Consider the following 17,596-nt stretch of genomic DNA (forward strand, 5'->3'; position numbering starts at 1 on the left):
TCGTTCATCAGTAGGGCAGTAGCTATGGCAGTGCCTGATACAGTGCTCTGTGAGGGCCAGCGGGTCCCCTTCGGCCCTGGAGCCAGGGTCACGCGCTCCCCACCGCATGCGGTCACGAGACGCCCCCAAGGGAGTGTCCTGGGACCCGGAAGCCACGACTCCTGGCCCTGAGCCCGGGTTTGGCCTTCGGGTCCACGTGGCCGGAGGCCGGCAGCTGATTGGACGCGGGCCGCCCCGCCCCCTAGCAGTAGCGGGACCAGCCGGGCTGAGACCATGGTGGCGGTGGCGGTGGCCGCGGCGGTGGGTGTCCTTCTCCTGGCCAGGGCCGGGGGCGCGGCAGGCGACGAGGCCCGGGAGGCGGCGGCCGTGCGGGCGCTCGTGGCCCGGCTGGTGGGGCCTGGCCCGGCGGCCGACTTCTCGGTGTCGGTGGAGCGCGCCCTGGCTACCAAGCCGGGCTTGGACACCTACAGCCTGGGCGGCGGCGGCGCGGCGCGCGTGCGGGTGCGCGGCTCCACGGGCGTGGCGGCCGCTGCGGGGTTGCACCGCTACCTGCGCGACTTCTGCGGCTGCCACGTGGCCTGGTCCGGCTCTCAGCTGCGCCTGCCGCGGCCACTGCCCGCCGTGCCGGGGGAGCTGACCGAGGCCACGCCCAACAGGTACCGCCCCGCAGCTTCCCCGCGTCCGCCCGAGGCGCTCACCCCTTCCCTGAGCCGCTGCCACCCAAATCGGGAGGCTGAACGGCGAGCGCTGGCCGGAAGGCCCAGCTGCGCCGCTTCCAGCAGCTGTGTGGCCTTGAGCCAGCCACTCTGCTTTTCAGAGCCTCGGCTGGCCCACCTGAAAAACGAAAACAAGACGCCTACCGTGCAGTGTTATTGTGAGGATTTGCACGATGATGGGCGTAGAATTTGTGGTGCACAATTGGTGATGAATGAATTTTCTTCCGTTCCTCCCCCACCCTCTCTTTGAACCTGCGGACTGAGGAAGGACGCCCCAATCCTCCCACACAGGCCTGTGTTCCAGCGCCTGCCACACTGTGGAGTGATGTGTCCACACAACTGTCCCCCGCCCATCTGTCAGACTGTGGGGGCAGGGATTCCCCGTTCCAGGAAAACACCGTGCAGAGGAGGGGCTCTGGCAGGGTGGCATGAAAGTGGAATATGCCACCCAAATACCCGCCAGGCTAGAGGGCCCTGGGGGAGTACAGGGGGCGAGTGCCTCAGAAGCCCAGCCCAGGTACCTGGTCATAGCTCCACCTGGGGTGGGTCCCAGTGTGAAGCAGAAGGGCATTGTTTGGAGCCCCTCCCCTCTCCTCTAGGTGGGGGATGGGGGATTTGTTCCAGGGCTGTGGACCCTGCAGGGTGGGATGCGCCCCCGCTCATGACACTGCCCGCAGGTACCGCTATTACCAGAATGTGTGCACGCAAAGCTACTCCTTCGTGTGGTGGGACTGGGCCCGCTGGGAGCGAGAGATAGACTGGATGGCGCTGAATGGCATCAACCTGGCACTGGCCTGGAGCGGCCAGGAGGCCATCTGGCAGAGGGTGCGTGCCCACTGTCCCCTCCCCACCCTCCTGCCTATGGCAGGAGCCACCCTAGGTGTTTTCACCCGCCCCCCAGCATGGGCGCAGTGTCTCTCTCTAGAAGTGCTTTCAGCGTGCACAATGGCTCTGGCCTCCTGAAAACTGAGGCTTCCGGCCGGGCGCGGTGCCTCACGCCTGTGATCCCAGCACTTTGGGAGGCTGAGGCGGGCGGATCACGAGGTCAGGAGATCGAGACCATCCTGGCCAACATGGTGAAACCCTGTCTCTACTAAAATACAAAAAATTAGCCTGGTGTGGTGGCACACACCTGTAGTCCCAGCTACTTGGGAGCTTGAGGCAGGGGACTCGCTACCCGGGAGGTGGAGGTCGCAGTGAGCCGAGATCGTGCCACTGCACTACAGCCTGGGCAACAGAGCGAGACTCTGTCAAAAAAACAAAACTGAGGCTTCCAGTTTGAGGAGTGGGTCTCCTTCCCCCATCTCCCCTATGCGGCCAATCACCTGGTCCCTTGGATCCAACTCATGGTCAGCTCTAGATCTGCCTCCCTGGAAGCCTCTGTGCTGCACCGGCTGCTCCAGGCGCTGTTTAAGCTCTTCACACAGCTCCCTGCCCTTCTGTCTGGCACCCTTGCTCATGAAGCCTTCTAAGGCCTTCCTCTTGGGGAAAGCCCCTTTGTGCCCCATCTCCTCACCCATGCGACAAAGGTGTCCCAGTGAACTCACCTATTCACAGGTCTCTTTCCTCTGGGCTGTGGGCTCCCTGATAGCAGGGGTCAGATTTTGTCTCAGTAGCCCTAGCGCCCAGCACAAAAAAGCAATGAGTGAATGGTTGTTGAATGAATGAATGAATGAATGAAGACGAATATATATCTATGTGTGGGCCCTTCCTCCTCAGGTGTACCTGGCCTTGGGCCTGACCCAGACAGAGATCAATGAGTTCTTTACTGGTCCTGCCTTCCTGGCCTGGGGGCGAATGGGCAACCTGCACACCTGGGATGGCCCCCTGCCCCCCTCCTGGCACATCAAGCAGCTTTACCTGCAGGTAAAAGGATGGAAAAGAGAAGGGTGGTACTGGGCTGGCCCTGGGGCTCTTAACTGAGGCGGGGGGGCTCCGTGTGTCCTGGGAGATGAGGGCCTCCCCATAGGACAGCAGTGGCCATGCTCACCACCCTTCCTTCTGTTCCTCCAGCACCGGGTCCTGGACCGGATGCGCTCCTTTGGCATGACCCCAGTGCTACCTGCATTCGCGGGGCATGTTCCCGAGGCTGTCACCAGGTAAGGTGCCGCTCACCTCCTCCACTTAGCTCAGAGAGGGAATTTTATTCCCGTCTAGAACATGACTTAAAAACTTAAGCTTTGGGCTGGGCGCAGTGGCTTACACCTGTAATCCCAGCACTTTGGGAGGCCGAATTGGGCAGATCACCTGAGGTCAGGAGTTCGAGACCAGCCTGACCAACGTGGTGAAACCGCGTCGCTACTAAAAATATAAAAATTAGCTGGGCATGGTGGCATGTGCCTATAATCCCATCTACTCAGGAGGCTGAGGCAGGAGAATTGCTTAAACCCAGGAGACAGACATTGCAGTGAATCAAAATCTCACCATTGCACTCCAGCCTGGGCAACAAGAGCGAAACTCTGTTTCAAACAAACAAACAAACAAACTTAAGCTCTGGATGTAGGCCTGTGTTTGCTTTCTGACTCTGCTACTAACTAGCTGTGTGACTTCGGGCAGATGACATGACTGCTCTGTGCCTCAGTTTCCTTACTTGTAAAATGGAATCTCTACCCACTTGGCTGTAGGGTTTGTAATTATCTCTTGATCTATCTGTGACTTTGCACAGAGTGCTAGCAAATGGCAGCCCTTACGAGTGGCAGCAGGGGTGCTCCAGTCCCTCCTCTCCTGCTCCTCTGTGCTTCCCAGCCATCCTCTCACATGTGGTTGGGGAAAGTCTTCAAGGCCCACCTGAGACCTCCCCTCCTTCAGGAAGACTTGCTAGTGCCCCCCCATGTCCTCCTTTGCACCTGCTAGTGTCTGGCTCCCACACTCTCACAGGACTTCATGTATGCCCGTGGCCTCCCTGCCTGCCTCTTTGCCCCCATCACCAGGTGGCAGGAAACTTATTCATTCAATAAACTTGGTCCAGCTCTCTGCAGCTGCCAGACCTGGCTCTGTGCTGGGTCCTAGGAGGTGGCAAGAAACATGCCCGAGGCCTTACCCCTGATAGGGGAGATATGTTGGCTGAAGGATACAATGCGGTGACAAGGACAGGAATATATGTGGGTTCCCTTCTCCTCTGCCAGGAGAGAGGGGCAGGAAGGGCTCAGGGCAGAGCCCAGCCTTGAAAAACAAGTGTTGCTTAGACGCCATGGCTCATGCCTATAATCCTAGCATTTTGGGAGGCTAAGGCGGGTGGATCACCTGAGGTCAGGAGTTCAAGACCAGCCTGGCCAACGTGACAAAACCCCATCTCTACTAAAAGTACAAAAATTAGCCAGGCGTGCTGGTGGGCTCCTGTAATCCCAGCTACTCGGTAGGCTGAGGCAGGGGAATCTCTTGAAGCCAGGGGCGGAGATTACAGTGAGCCAAGATCACGCCACTTCACTCCAGCCTGGGCGACAGAGTGAGACTCTATCTCAAAAAAAAAAAAAAAAGAATATTAAACACCTCATGTTCTTACTCATAGTGGGAGTTGCACAATGAGAACACATGGACATGGAGGGGAACATCACACACCGGGGCCTGTCGGGGGGTGGGGGTCAAGGGGAGAGCTAGCATTAGGGCAAATACTTAATGCATGCGGGGCTGAAAACCCAGATGACAGGTTGATGGGTGCAGCAAACCACCATGGCACAAGTATACCTATGCAACAAACCTGCATGTTCTGCACATGTATCCTGGAACTAAAAGTGTAATTAAAAAAGAGAGAGAGAGAGAGAGAAAGGAAGGAAGGAAGGAAGAAAGAAAGAAAGAGGAGTGTTGCTTGTTTCTGGCCATAGGAAGGGGACAGATAGTGAAAGTTTTTCAGCGAAGGTGGCCAGGGAAGGAGAGGAAACGACTCTAGGCAGAGAGCACAGCCTGTACAAGCCATAGGGGCGAGAGAAACCGGGATGTGCCCCGGGAGCTGTAGAGAAGTTGGCGAGGCTGCTGAGGGGCTGTGGGCCATGATGTACACTATGGTGGCTTCCATGAAATGTCTGAGCTTTTGCTTCCCACTAGGGTGTTCCCTCAGGTCAATGTCACGAAGATGGGCAGTTGGGGACACTTCAACTGTTCCTACTCCTGCTCCTTCCTTCTGGCTCCGGAAGACCCCATGTTCCCCGTCATCGGGAGCCTCTTCCTGCGAGAGCTGGTCAAAGAGTTTGGCACAGACCACATCTATGGGGCCGACACTTTCAACGAGATGCAGCCACCCTCCTCAGCGCCCTCCTACCTTGCCGCAGCCACCACGGCCGTCTATGAGGCCATGATTGCAGGTACAGTGCCTGGGGGAGGTGGGAGAGCCCCCCAGACCCTCATAAAGAAGGGAGTAGCAGATGTCAACAGGGGTAGGCAGAGGGACTGGAATAATGCCTTGCCATAGCACACAGCACTTTACAGTTTACCAAGCACTTGTACACATGCGTCGTCTCAGTGAATCCCACTGTGGTTGAGAGGTGAGCTCTGGAGGCTGACAACCTGGGTCATACCTGGCGCTCCTATTTCCTGGCTGTGTGACTTATGACTTCTGACCTCATTGCCAGTGTCTCATTTGTTTTCCCTGTAGACAGGGAATACCTCATAGGTAGAGTAACGCCTGGCCCAGCGCGAAGGCCACTAAGGGGCTAGCGATGAACAAGGACTTTGTTTGGTCTCTGTGTGGTTGCTGAGGTAGGCACTGCAGGCAGGAGGTGAGTGGATGCGCCTAAAGGCACTAAGTGCCCATCCTGCTACAAAACCGTGAAGCCAGGGCTCCTTCCTGCCACTTACGAGGAGTGGAGGGGAGGGCGCCCAAGTCAGGAATGACTTGGTGGAGAGGCGTCTCTGTTGGCCAGGAAGAGAACAGATCAGCTTAGCCTTTCTTGAGCAGCACTGCTCTGATGTGGCCCAAACCAGCAGCAGCAGCACCCTGAGCTGTGAGATAGCAAATTCTGAAGCAGAAGCTACATTTTTTTTTTTTTTTTTTTTTTTGAGACAGAGTCTTACTCTGTTGCCCAGGTTGGAGTGCAGTGGCACAATCTCGTCTCACTGCAACCTTCATCTCCTAGGTTCAAGTGATTCTCCTGCCTCAGTCTCCCGAGTAGTTGGGACTACAGGCACGCACCACCACGCCCGGCAATTTTTGTTGGTTTGTTTTGAGACAGAGTCTCACTCTGTCACCCAGGCTGGAGTGCAGTGGCATGATCTCAGTTCACTGCAACCTCTGCCTCCTGAGTTCAAGCGATTCTCCTGCCTCAGCCTCCTGAGTAGCTGAGATTACAGGTGGCCCCCACCACGCCTGGCTAATTTTTGTATTTTAGTAGAAACAGGGTTACACTATGTAGGACAAGCTGGTCTTGAACTCCTGACCTCAAATGATCCGCCCACTTCAGCCTCCCAAAATGCTGGGATTATAGGTGTGAGCCACCTCGCCTGGCCAATTTTTGTATTTTTAGTAGAGACAGGGTTTCACCATGGTGGCCAGGCTGGTCTCAAATTCCTGACCTCAGGTGATCCACCCACCTCGGCGTCCCAAAGTACTGGGATTACAGGCGTGCGTGGGACTACTGTGCCTGGCCTTGATTTTGTTTTTGAGATAGAGTCTTACTCTGTCACCCAGACTGGAGTGCGGTGACACAATCTCGGCTCACTACAACTTCTGCCTCATGGGTTCAAGTGATTCTTGTGCCTCTGCCTCCCCAGTAGCTGGGATTATAGGCACCTGCCATTACCCTAGGCTAACTTTTGTATTTTTAGTATAGACAGGGTTTCCCCACATTGGCCGGGCAGGACTGGAACTCCTGGGCTCAAGTGATCCACCCTCCTCGGCCACTCAGAGTGCTGGGATTATAGGTGTGGGCCACCCCACCCAGCCAGGAAGCCCCAGGTTTTTTTTTTTTTTTTTTTTTTTTTGTTTGTTTGTTTTTTTTGAGACGGAGTCTCGCTCTGTCCCCCAGGCTGGAGTGCAGTGGCCAGATCTCAGCTCACTGCAAGCTCCGCCTCCCGGGTTCACGCCATTCTCCTGCCTCAGCCTCCCGAGTAGCTGGGACCACAGGCGCCGCCACCTCGCCCGGCTAATTTTTTGTGTTTTTAGTAGAGACGGGGTTTCGCCGTGTTAGCCAGGATGGTCTCGATCTCCTGACCTTGTGATCCGCCCGTCTCGGCCTCCCAAAGTGCTGGGATTACAGGCTTGAGCCACCGCGCCCGGCCTGCCCCACGTTTTTTGTTTGTTTTTTGTTTGTTTGTTTTTTTTTTTTTTGAGATGGAGTCTCGCTCTTGTCGCCCAGGCTGGAGTGCAGTGGCCGGATATCAGCTCACTGCAAGCTCTGCCTCCCAGGTTTGCGCCATTCTCCTGCCTCAGCCTCCCGAGTAGCTGGGACTACAGGCGCCCGCCACCTCGCCCGGCTAGTTTTTTGTATTTTTTAGTAGAGACGGGGTTTCACCATGTTAGCCAGGATGGTCTTGATCTTGTGACCTCGTGATCCGCCCATCTCGGCCTCCCAAAGTGCTGGGATTACAGGCTTGAGCCACCGCACCCCGCCTTTTTTTTTTTTGAGATCGAGTCTCTCTCTGTCGCCCAGGCTGGAGTTCAGTGGTGTGATCTCGGCTCACTGCAAGCTCCGCCTCCCGGGTTCACGCCATTCTCCTGCCTCAGCCTCCCAAGTAGCTGGGACTACAGGCGCCCGCCACCATGCCTGGCTAATTTTTTTGTATTTTTTAGTAGAGACGGGGTTTCACCATGTTAGCCAGGATGGTCTCGATCTCCTGACCTCATGATCCACCTGCCTCGGCCTCCCAAAGTGCTGGGATTACAGGCGTGAGCCACCGCGCCCGGCCAGGAAGCCCCATGTTTTAAGGAGCCCTCTGGGTAACTCTCATGTACCCCCAAGCTGCTGAACCCTGTGCTGGAGTTTCCAGAAGGAAGCGATAAGGACGGGGCAGCGTATGTGCGACAGAGCGTCCCGCTGGTGGGGGTCACGGGAAGCCATGCCCTGGGATAGAGAGAGTCATCCGTAGAGTGGGGTGAACATTCCCTGGCCCCTCTGTCTCATCACTCCTCTTCTCTGTTCCCCCCACCTCCTGACCACAGTGGATACTGAGGCTGTGTGGCTGCTTCAAGGCTGGCTCTTCCAGCACCAGCCCCAGTTCTGGGGGCCCGCCCAGATTGGGGCTGTGCTGGGGGCTGTGCCTCGTGGCCGCCTCCTGGTTCTGGACCTGTTTGCTGAGAGCCAGCCTGTGTACACCCGCACCGCCTCCTTCCAGGGCCAGCCCTTCATCTGGTGCATGCTGCACAACTTTGGGGGAAACCATGGTCTGTTTGGAGCCCTGGAGGCCGTGAACGGAGGCCCAGAAGCTGCCCGCCTCTTCCCCAACTCCACCATGGTAGGCACGGGCATGGCCCCCGAGGGCATCAGCCAGAACGAAGTGGTCTATTCCCTCATGGCTGAGCTGGGCTGGCGAAAGGACCCAGTGCCAGATTTGGCAGCCTGGGTGACCAACTTTGCTGCCCAGCGGTATGGGGTCTCCCACCCGGACGCAGGGGCAGCGTGGAGACTACTGCTCCGGAGTGTGTACAACTGCTCCGGGGAGGCCTGCAGGGGCCACAATCGCAGCCCGCTGGTCAGGCGGCCGTCCCTACAGATGAATACCAGTGTCTGGTACAACCGATCCAGTGTGTTTGAGGCCTGGCGGCTGTTGCTCACATCTGCTCCCTCCCTGGCCGCCAGCCCTGCCTTCCGCTATGACCTGCTGGACCTCACTCGGCAGGCGGTGCAGGAGCTGGTCAGCTTGTACTATGAGGAGGCAAGGAGTGCCTACCTGAGCAAGGAGCTGACTTCCCTGTTGAGGGCTGGAGGCGTCCTGGCCTATGAGCTGCTGCCGGCGCTGGACGAGCTGCTGGCAAGTGACAGCCGCTTCTTGCTGGGCAGCTGGCTGGAGCAGGCCCGAGCAGCGGCCGTCAGTGAGGCCGAGGCCGATTTCTATGAGCAGAACAGCCGCTACCAGCTGACCCTGTGGGGGCCAGAAGGCAACATCCTGGACTACGCCAACAAGCAGCTGGCGGGGCTGGTGGCCAACTACTACACCCCTCGCTGGCGGCTCTTCCTGGAGGCGCTGGCTGACAGTGTGGCCCAGGGCATCCCTTTCCAACAGCACCAGTTTGACAAAAATGTCTTCCAACTGGAGCAGGCCTTCGTCCTCAGCAAGCAGAGGTACCCCAGCCAGCCACGAGGAGACACTGTGGACCTGGCCAAGAAGATCTTCCTCAAATATTACCCCCGCTGGGTGGCTGGCTCTTGGTGATAGATTCGCCACCCCTGGGCTTTGTTTTCCACTAACTCCAAGCTGGGGCAGGTTCCAGGGCCTGGAGCTGGACAAGCATCACAGGATAACCCAGGCCTGGGAGGAGGCCCCATGGCCTGCTGGTGGGGTGTGGCCTGGGGCAACTGGAGGGAAATGAACTGCCCTCCACCACCACCCAAAGTGTGGGATTAAAGTACTGTTTTCTTTCCACTTAAACTGATGAGTCCCCTGGGTCTGTCAGAATGAGAATGATTGGGAGGACTCTGCCATGATTGGGAGGACTCAGGGCTATAGCATGGCCCTGGGGTGGGACCTGTTCTCCCATCCCTTGCCTCACATCCCTGTTTTTGTTTGTTTTTTTGTTTTGTTTTGTTTTGTTTTAGATGGAGTCTTGCTCTTTGCCCAGGCTGGAGTACAATGGCACAATCTTTGCTCACTGCAAACTCTACCTCCTGGTTTCAAGCGATTCTTTTGTGTCTACAAGCTTACACCACCACTCCCGGCTAATTTTTATATTTTTAGTAGAGACGGGGTTTTACCATGTTGGCCAGGCTGGTCTTGATCTCCTGACCTCAAGTGATCCACCTGCCTTCCTGCCTTGGCCTCCCTAAGTACTGGGATTAGAGGAGTGAGCCATAGTGCTGGATCACATCCCTGTTTTTAATACTAACCCCTCTCCTTTGAAAGGAGAATGCCTCCTGTTGAAGGAAAACCTCTTTTTTTTTTTTTTTTAGAGACAGTCTCTCTCTGATGCCCAGGCTGAAGTGCAGTGTCGCCATCTTGGCTCAGTGCAGCCTCCGCCGCCTGGGTTCAAACAATTCTTCTGCCTCAGCCTCCGGAGTAGCTGGGACTACAGACGCGTGCCACCACGCCGGGCTAATTATCGGCCAGGCAGGTCTCGAACTCCTGACCTCATCATCAGCCCGCCTCAGCCTCTTAAAAAGAGCTGGGATTACAGGCATGAGCCACTGCTCCTGGCCAGGAAAACCTTTTTTCAAACAGTGTTTTCCTTAGCTGTCATGCCACAACAACAGTCACCAACACAGGAGACTTCTGTCACCAAATATTTGGAGAATTTTTCCCACGCGGCAAGCAGTGAAGAGCAGCTGGGTGTCCTCAAGTTCAGTTCCAATGTAATCAACCAGAGACGGCGTCAGATACCACAGGGTGAGGGCACAGACTCATGAGACTACACCCTCATGAGACTACACCCTCCTTCCCACAGGTCACAAGTCCTGGTCCCGAGAACTTCTGACTGACTGGCTTCAAGTTGGAGTTCCTGAGACCCCCTTCCCCTCTATGGAGTCAACTCATTTGCTCTAGTGACCCAAACACAGGGAAACCCTTATTTACTGCTTTATTACAAGGAAAATTTTTTTCTCTCTTCATTTTTTTTTGAGACAGGGTCTCACTGTGTCACCCAGAGTGAGTACAGTGGCAGGGTCTGGCTCTGTCATCCAGGCTGGAGTGCAGTGGCACGATCTTGGCTCACTACAGCCTTGATCCCCCACCAAGTAAGCTGGGACTCCAGGCACACACCACCACACCCAGCTAATTTTTAAATATTTTTTGTAGAGACCGGGTCTCACTCTTGCCCTGGCTGGTCTTGAACTCCTGGGCTCCAGCAATCCCCCTGCCTCAGTTTCCCAAAGTGCTGGGATTAAAGGCATGAGCCACTGTGCCCAGCCTCGAAGGATATTTTAAAGGTTAGAAATAAATAGCCTGATGAAGAGATACAGACAGGCTGGGCGCGGTGGCTCAAGCCTGTAATTCTAGCACTTTGGGAGGCCAAGATGGGCGGATCACGAGGTTAGGAGATTGAGACCATCCTGGCTAACGGTGAAACCCCGTCTCTACTAAAAAATACAAAAAACTGGCTGGGCGCAGTGGCTCAAGCCTGTAATCCCAGCACTTTGGGAGACCGAGACGGGTGGATCACGAGGTCGGGGGATCAAGACCAGCCTGGCTAACACGGTGAAACCCTGTCTCTACTAAAAAAAATACAAAAAATAAAACTAGCCAGGCGAGGTGGCGGGCGCCTGTAGTCCCAGCTACTCGGGAGGCTGAGGCAGGAGAATGTCGTAAACCCAGGAGGTGGAGCTTGCAGTGAGCTGAGATCAGGCCACTGCACTCCAGCCTGGGCGACAGAGCGAGACTCCGTCTCAAAAAAAAAAAAAAAAAAACAAAAAAAACCCCAAAAAACTAGCCGGGTGAGTAGTCCCAGCTACTTGGGAGGCTGAGGCAGGAGAATGGAGTAAACCTGGGAGGCGGAGCTTGCAGTGAGCTGAGATCCGACCACTGCACTCCAGCCCGGGCAACAGAGCGAGACTCCGTCTCAAAAAAAAAAAAAAAAAAAAAGATACAGACAGGGTGGTCTGGAAGGGTCCAAAGCAGGAGCTTCTATCTCTGTAGAGTTTGGGTTACGTCACCCTCTGGGCACATGGATGAGTTCTTCACCTTCTGTCAGCCTCCACGTGTTGAGCTCTCAGAAGCTCCCCTAACCCTGTCCTTTGGGCCTTTTATGGAGAACTCCATTGGCTGTCCATGATTGAAGCATGGACAACTGTGATAATGTGACTGGGCAAAAAGGGTCTGATCTAAGCCTAGCAAGGCTGGTCCAGATTCTTTGGGCCTTTGTGCAGCATTCCTTTCTCCAGGGTATGGGGCAAGGACCCACTCTGGAATGAGGATCCTACAACCACAATCAGATTAGAGTCCTGCCTTGGGCAGCTGAAAAGAGGGCAGGAGAAGGTCAGAGAGAGGAGAGGCTGTTTTTTGAGGCCTGAGGTGCCCCAACATTACAATGAAAGACTAACCATGGTCATGTGAGTTATGAGCTAGGAACTGTGGACAAAACCAACACATATACAATCATCTCCCACCTCCCAGCGCCTTTACTTTCACAGCCTCTGCAGCAAACTGTGGTCACTATAATTGCTCCGGTGGCACAGAGGCATACCCAGGGGAATCTTCCCCGGGGGCTACTCTGTGCCCACGTGGGATCCCACACCTCCCCTCCCTCTGACCAGCAACCAGGACAGTTTGGTGTTCTAAGCAGTGGGCTCATGTCTGTTTTGGCTCAGAACAGGGTGGGGAGATCAGGCCAGGGACCCGCAGGAGGGCTTATCCTTGAGATTGCGTGGGAGACACAACAACAAGGGGTGGGGGCCTGCGGGCGGGGTGGGGCGAAGCAGGTGATATCCAGCCCAGAGCCCCAGCCTCTCCCCACAGTCTCACCATGGCCCGCACCGTGGTGCTCATCACCGGCTGCTCCTCGGGCATCGGCCTGCACTTGGCGGTACGTCTGGCTTCAGACCCATCCCAGAGCTTCAAAGGTATAGATAGGTAGGGACAGGGAGGGAGAGAAGGGGGGAGCCCCTGGAGGCCAGAAGACAAGTCGGATCTTCCTTCTCTCCCAAAACCTCCAGTATATGCCACATTGAGGGACCTGAAAACACAGGGCCGGCTGTGGGAGGCGGCCCGGGCCCGGGGATGCCCTCTGGGATCCCTAGAGACGTTGCAGCTGGACGTAAGGGACTCAAAATCCGTGGCCGCTGCCCGGGAACGCGTGACTGAGGGCCGTGTGGACGTGCTGGGTGAGCCTCCCAGAAACACATGGGCTCCTAGGAGCTTTCTCCACCCTGCCTTCAACCCAACATGTCCCGAGGCCCAGGGAGCACGAGGGGAGAGGCTGTGCTGAGGGTGATGCTGAGGCAGGCTGGTCGGGCCTCTGTCCTGCAGTGTGTAACGCAGGCCTGGGCCTACTGGGGCCGCTGGAGGCGGTGGGGGAGGACGCTGTGGCCTCTGTGCTGGACGTGAACGTGGTGGGGACGGTGCGGGTGCTGCAGGCCTTCCTGCCAGACATGAAGCGGCGCGGTTCGGGACGCGTGTTGGTGACCGGGAGCGTGGGAGGATTGATGGGTGAGTGGTAGGTACTGGCCTCCGCAGCTCCAGATTGTGTGGGGAGCTGAGCCTTGAAAGCAGGCTCCGGTGGGAGGGTAGGGGGGTACGGGTAGGGGTACAGTCAGCTTGGAGGGGCACCGCCTTCCCGGGTATGACCCCCTGGCCCCTGGGCCTCAGGAACCTCGTCTCCCCACCTAAGGGCTACCCTTCAATGACGTTTACTGCGCCAGCAAGTTCGCGCTCGAAGGCTTATGCGAGAGTCTGGCAGTTCTGCTGCTGCCCTTTGGGGTCCAGTGAGTCAACACCTCCGTCTCCCCAACCCTCTGAACTCTGACCTAGAGACCCCGAGCACCCCGTCATGCGGGAGCTGCTCTGGGGCGATCTCCCTGGCCCTCCCTGCCCGGCTCACTTTTGCTGTGTGCCAGGGCTCCCGCGTAGCCTCAGATGGATTTGGGAGGGCTGCTCCAGCAGGAACCCGCGTTTCAAATGTTCTGGTTATCATCAGCATTCTGCCTCACCGCGCAGCGCAGCGGTGCGGGGCCCGGGACGTGGTCGGGGCTGGGGCTGGAGTTGGGGCTGGGACTGGTGCCTGGCTCGCGTCCGCCCCCGCCCACTCGTTGCTCTCGGGCGGGCAGCTTGAGCCTGATCGAGTGCGGCCCAGTGCACACCGCCTTCATGGAGAAGGTGTTGGGCAGCCCAGACGAGGTGCTGGACCGCACGGACATCCACACCTTCCACCGCTTCTACCAATACCTCGCCCACAGCAAGCAGGTCTTTCGCGAGGCGGCGCAGAACCCTGAAGAGGTGACGGAGGTGAGCGCGGGGCTGGACTCCGGGAGCCGGGGCGGTGCGTCCCCCGGCGCGCATTGGTGGCCAGAGCGTTCCTTCCACTGCCGCAGGTCTTCCTCACCGCTTTACGCGCCCCGAAGCCGACCCTGCGCTACTTCACCACCGAGCGCTTCTTGCCCTTGCTGCGGATGCGCCTGGACGACCCCAGCGGCTCCAACTACGTGGCCGCCATGCACCGGCACGTGTTCGGCGACGATCCGGCAGAGGCGGAGGCTGGGGCCGGGCCTGGGGCCGGGGCCGGGCCCAGTGAGGTGGGGGACCCTGAGCTCGGCGATCCTCCAGCCGCCCCGCAGTAAAGGCTTCCTCAGCCGCTGTCTCCCTCGCCCTTCTTTGTCCTCTGGGTCTGTGTGGTCCCTGGGGACGGGGCGGCGGTGGTGGTGGCGGCGGCTGTGGGTGGCTAAGATAGATCGCGTTAGCCAGTTTTACCAGCGCAGCTAGGCGCAATGGCTGTCGCCTGTAATACCAGCGCTTTGGGAGACGGAGACAGGAGGATTGCTCACGCCCTGGAGTTGGAGACCAGCCAGAGCAACATAGTGAGACCCCCATCTCTACAAAAATAAAAAACTTAAAAATCAGCACAGTGGCACCATTCCTTGAGCCCAGGAGTTGGAGGGTGCAGTGAGCATGATGGGGCCACTGCACTCCAGCCTGGGCGACAGAGTGAGACCCGTCAGTTAATCAAATCAACCAACCAACCGAGCAACTCAGAAACCGAAGTCCAGAAAGAAGCAGCCCAGGATCACGCCTCAAGTCCACGTTAAGCCCAGACACAGTCTCTGGATACCCAATGGGCATCTGCAGGAGGAGTTAGGTGGCACTTGGGTTGGAGTAGAGTCAGGTTATGACCTGGACCCCATTAGCCATGAGACCTCAGGCAAGTTCCTTACTTTCTCTGAGTCTTTCTTTTCTTTCTTTCTTTCTTTCTTTTTTTTTTTTCCTGAGACAGAGTTTTGCTCTTGTTGCCCAGGCTGGAGTGCAATGGGGTGATCTCGGCTCACCACAATCTCCGCTTCCCGGGTTCAAGTGAGTCTCCTGCCTCAGCTGGGATTATAGGCATGCACCACCATGCCCGGCTAATTTTGTATTTTCAGTGGAGATGGGGTTTCTCCATGTTGGTCAGCCTGGTCTCAAACTCTTGACCTTATGTGATCCGCCCGCCTCAGCCTCTCAAAGTGCTGGGCATACAGGCATGAGCCACCCCATCCGGCCCTCTGAGTCTTTCTCATCTGTAAAATGGGTATAATAATGCCTATCTAATGGGTTTTAGTAATGGTGGAGATAACGCCTGAAAGTGCTGGTATAGAGGTCTTAATAGCCAAGAAGGACTGTTATTAGAACGAATAGTAATATGACTACTGTCACATTTTGCAAATGTGTAAAGAAAAAAGAGGGTTAAATGAATCAAAGGGAGACAGCCCCACTCACCCTGCTCTGCCCCAGAAGACTGAGAGATCCCCACCATCTGGGAAGCTGCCTCACCAGGAGTTCCAGCTGGGGCTACAGGACTGGCTACTTTGCTACAATGGCCTGTCGTTCCTGAGCCCAGTGGAGAGTCCCAGTGGGGGCAGGAGTCATTGATAGGGGCAGTAGGGTTGTAGAGAAACTCTCTGAACTTCTGTGGAGGTCTGGTGGGGGGAGGAGTGAACAGGTAAGAGGCTAGGTGGGGATGCAGCAGAGGAAGAGGGCAGGAGTGCCCCAGGAGGGGAACGGTACTGAGGGAGGGATTCAGCTGGGTCTGAGAGGGAGGGAAGGGTGAGGGGGATAGCCCTTTGGAGTGGGCAGGGACATGACCACAGAAAATCTGGGAAGTGGAAACAGACAGGAACTTGCTGGAGTTCTTGGAGCTTTGTGTGGGGCACTGGGGGAAGAAGGCAGGCTCTCCACCCTGACCTGCCCCCACCTCCGGATGAGGGTCTTCTCTGCCTGTTGGATGATGTGCTGCCTCTGCTCTTGGAGGAAGAGGCCTCCCAGCCACCCTCTCCTGCCGGTCTCCTTGCCCTGCTGACCCAGACAGATCTGCTATCCCTGCAGCATCCAGGAAGGCCACAGGGAGGGGGCCCAGGTGGCATGGGTTTCTGAGGCCTGAGATCTGCTCTGAGTCCCGCTCTCACTAACCCCCTTTGCCCCTCTGTGACAGTGTGTGTACGTATGTGTGCATGTGTGTACCTGTGTGGTGTGGCTCACAAGGTCACCCCTGGGGGTGGGATAATAAGAGGTAAAGTGTGACCCCCCTCTTCCATACATTCATACTTTTTTTTCAAACTTGTGAATATTCACATTGGTTGTTTTTTTTTTTTCTTGAGACAGTCTCGCTCTGTCGCCCAGGCTGGAGTGCAGTGGCGCAATCTCCGCTCACTGCAAGCTCTGCCTCCCAGGTTCAAGTGATTCTCCTGCCTCAGCCTCCCGAGTAGCTGGGACTACAGGCGCCCGCCACCACGCCCAGCTAATTTTTTTTGTATTTTTAGTAGAGACGGGGTTTCACCATGTTAGCCAGGATGGTCTCGATCTCCTGACCTCGTGATCCACCTGCCTCGGCCTCCCAAAGTGCTGGGATTACAGGCATGAGCCACCACGCCCGGCCACACATTGTTAATAATTTTGTGCGTCCCATGACTTCGAATAGAGCACTTAGATGCCGATGACCCCCCACCAAAGAAACCCTACTGTCTCCCACAGACTCCAGGTCTGTATCCCCAACTGCCTACTCAATACAACATCTCCACCTGATGCAATGAACTTAATGTGTCCAAACCCCAATTCCAGATTTCCAGTCCTCCTACTGGCTCCTTCCCCAGTCTTCTCTACTTTACTATGTGACCACTCCTTTTTTCCCAATACTCGTTTTAAAAACCCTGGAGTAGTCCTTGCCTCCAGTCTCTCTCACCTTTCAACCAATTCATCAGCAAATACTGACAGCTCTAGCTTTACTCATCAAACCATATTCCGAAATCACCCTATTCCGGATTGCACGGTGTCATCTCTCCCTAGAATTACAGCTGTAGCCTCCTAGCTAGTTTTCTTGATTCCACTCTTGCCCATCAGCAGTAAAATTACCACAGTGCATTTAAAATGATCTTTTAAAATGATAGGGCTGGGCGTGATGGCTCATGCCTATAATTGCAGCACTTTGTGAGGCTGAGGCGGACGTTATTGCTTGAGGTCAGGAGTTTGAGACTAACCAGATGAAACCCTGTGTCTACTAAAAATACAAAAATTAGCCAGGCATGGTGGTGGATGCCTGTAATCCCAGCTGCTCCGGAGGCTGACAAAGGAGAATCGCTTGAATTAGGGAGGTGGAGGCTGCAGTGAGCCAAGATTGGGACACTGCACTTCAGCCTGGGCAACAGAGACTTTGTCTCAAATAAATAAAAATTGGCTGGGCATGGTGGCTCACGCCTGTAATCCCAGCACTATGGAAGGCTGAGGTGGGTGGATCACCTGAGGTCAGGAGTTCAAGACCAGCCTGGCCAACATGGCGAAACCCTGTTTCTACTAAAAACCCAAAAGTTAGCCAGGTGTGGTGGCACGTGCCTGTAATCCCAGCTACTCAGGCTGCTGAAGCAGGAGAATTGCTTGAACCTGGGAGGTGTAGGCTGCAGTGAGTGGAGATTGTGCCATTGCACTCTAGCCTGGGCAACAAGAGTGAAACTCCACCTCAGAATAATAATAATAAAATGAAAAAAATTAAAATAAAAAAGGGAGCCTGGGCAACAAAGTGAGACCCGGTCTCTACAAAAAAATAAAATTATTTGGATGTGGTGACATATATCTGTAGTCCCAGCTACTTGGGAGGCTGAGGTGGGAAGACTGTTTGAGCCCAGGAGGTC

General features: G+C 56.0%; 2 protein-coding genes across 3 annotated transcripts; both read left to right on the forward strand.

Moving 5' to 3' along the window:
• Positions 1-240: 240 nt before the first annotated feature.
• On the forward strand, positions 241-9,745 carry LOC105472120 (N-acetyl-alpha-glucosaminidase). Of its 2 annotated transcripts, XM_071083177.1 has the most exons (7): positions 259-656; positions 1,394-1,541; positions 2,436-2,582; positions 2,730-2,815; positions 4,758-5,014; positions 7,807-8,926; positions 9,401-9,745. In XM_071083177.1, exons 1-7 carry the CDS (start codon positions 274-276, stop codon positions 9,522-9,524), a joined length of 2,265 nt encoding a protein of 754 aa, XP_070939278.1. In that variant the 5' UTR covers positions 259-273; the 3' UTR covers positions 9,525-9,745. The 2 variants fall into 2 exon arrangements, with proteins under 2 accessions (XP_011723401.1, XP_070939278.1); XM_011725099.3 differs by lacking the exon at positions 9,401-9,745 and having other exon boundaries at positions 241-656; positions 7,807-9,233.
• An 18-nt stretch (positions 9,746-9,763) lies between these two features.
• Positions 9,764-14,344, forward strand: LOC105472117 (hydroxysteroid 17-beta dehydrogenase 1). Its single transcript, XM_011725097.3, has 7 exons — positions 9,764-10,184; positions 12,249-12,352; positions 12,446-12,613; positions 12,759-12,938; positions 13,120-13,213; positions 13,556-13,733; positions 13,820-14,344. Exons 2-7 carry the CDS (start codon positions 12,256-12,258, stop codon positions 14,063-14,065), a joined length of 963 nt encoding a protein of 320 aa, XP_011723399.1. The 5' UTR covers positions 9,764-10,184; positions 12,249-12,255; the 3' UTR covers positions 14,066-14,344.
• The last annotated feature ends 3,252 nt before the right edge of the window (positions 14,345-17,596 follow it).

Source organism: Macaca nemestrina, chromosome 17 (genome assembly GCF_043159975.1).
Source record: "Macaca nemestrina isolate mMacNem1 chromosome 17, mMacNem.hap1, whole genome shotgun sequence".
Taxonomy (NCBI): Eukaryota; Metazoa; Chordata; class Mammalia; order Primates; family Cercopithecidae; genus Macaca; species Macaca nemestrina.